Source organism: Geospiza fortis, unplaced genomic scaffold (assembly GCF_000277835.1).
Source record: "Geospiza fortis unplaced genomic scaffold, GeoFor_1.0 scaffold69, whole genome shotgun sequence".
Lineage (NCBI taxonomy): Eukaryota > Metazoa > Chordata > Aves > Passeriformes > Thraupidae > Geospiza > Geospiza fortis.
The window spans coordinates 652,008-653,308 of NW_005054555.1; the positions used below are offsets into that span (position 1 = coordinate 652,008).

Sequence of the window (1,301 nt, forward strand, 5' to 3'; positions counted from 1 at the left end):
GAGATGCGGATGCTGGACCGGGAAATAGGGAATTCGTTGGGAGTTTTACAAGGGAGTTTCATAAGGCTGGGTGAATTCTCTTTAGGAAGGATTGTGGACAAGGGATGGAGTGACTGGCCAAGGGGGATGGCTTCCACTGACAGGAGGCAGGGATGGATGGGATACTGGGAATTGGGAATTGTTCCCTGGGAAGGTCCTGGCGCAGGGTGCCCAGACAGCTGGGGCTGCCCCTGGATCCCTGGCAGTGCCCAAGGCCAGGCTGGACAGGGCTTGGAGCACCCTGGCACAGTGGAAGGGGTCCGTGCCATGGCAGGGATGGGCTTTAAGGTCCATTCCAACCCAAACCATTCTGTAATTCCGTGATTTTTGTAATATGAATGAGCAATGTGAGCTCCAGTACCAGCACTGTGCTGACAGAGCTGCTTCTCAGTGAGTGTTGCTCTGTGTCCAAGACCCCACTGCATTTAAAAGATTCATTCTTTTTTAGGATGTCTGAGCTGTCACCTGTTTGCTTTGGGGGATGCTGAGCCGTTCCTTTGGCTGTTGGCAGAGCAGTTTTTGATATTTCCTCAGGCTACAAAAATGAACCTTTTTTCCCCCTTTCTTTTTAAATGCTGTGGCTCTGGATTTTGAGAGAATTGTTCTCAGCTGCTCCTCTGCAAATTCTCTGTCCACAGCAGTGTCAGCGGCAGAGATGGAATCTGATCCTTGTGCTGCTCTGAAATTTGTAAATATTGCATGTCTTGCCAGGACATTTCAAAACGTTTTAATTTGGAGGATATTTTATACTGTTAACAAATAAATCAACCTGGGGGATCAGCTTGACCTTCATGGTTCGTTCTAATCTCTATTTTTAATAGCCGTTTCAAGAGTAACATGATCCATTTCTGCTGGAGAGCTCCCAGTTCCACGTGTGTGGTGTCTGAGAAGTTGTGATAAAGGGGCGGCTTGTGTTGTGTTTCTGATAAGGAGATGGGCTCTGCTTCATTGTGGTCTGTAAATTCAAAAGGAGCACGAAGGTGAAGGATCTCTGGGGCTGGCACGGTGGCAGGAACGATGGAATTGGGAATTCCAGCTGTGTCTGTGGTGGCACTGGGCACTGGAAGGCAGCTGAGGGCTGCAGAGTAACACAGGGCTCAGCTCCCAGCCAGATGGGCAGGAGTGTTCCCTACAACTGGCACAGTGCTTTCCTAAGGGCAGAGCTCCAAATCCAGCTACAGATCTGTTTATCCTGCCACCTTCACTCCAGCAAATCCTGCTAGAATGGAAGCAGCAGACTTGGGGAGGATTTTTCCCACTCT

General features: G+C 49.5%; 1 protein-coding gene across 1 annotated transcript in view; it reads right to left on the minus strand.

Moving 5' to 3' along the window:
* Positions 1–832, minus strand: part of CTH (cystathionine gamma-lyase) — an 11,561-nt gene extending 10,729 nt beyond the window's left edge. The window contains exon 1 of the mRNA XM_031064085.1: positions 790–832. Coding sequence (XP_030919945.1) covers positions 790–832 — 43 coding nt within the window. The remainder of the gene's footprint in view (positions 1–789) is intronic.
* Between the last annotated feature and the right edge of the window lie 469 nt (positions 833–1,301).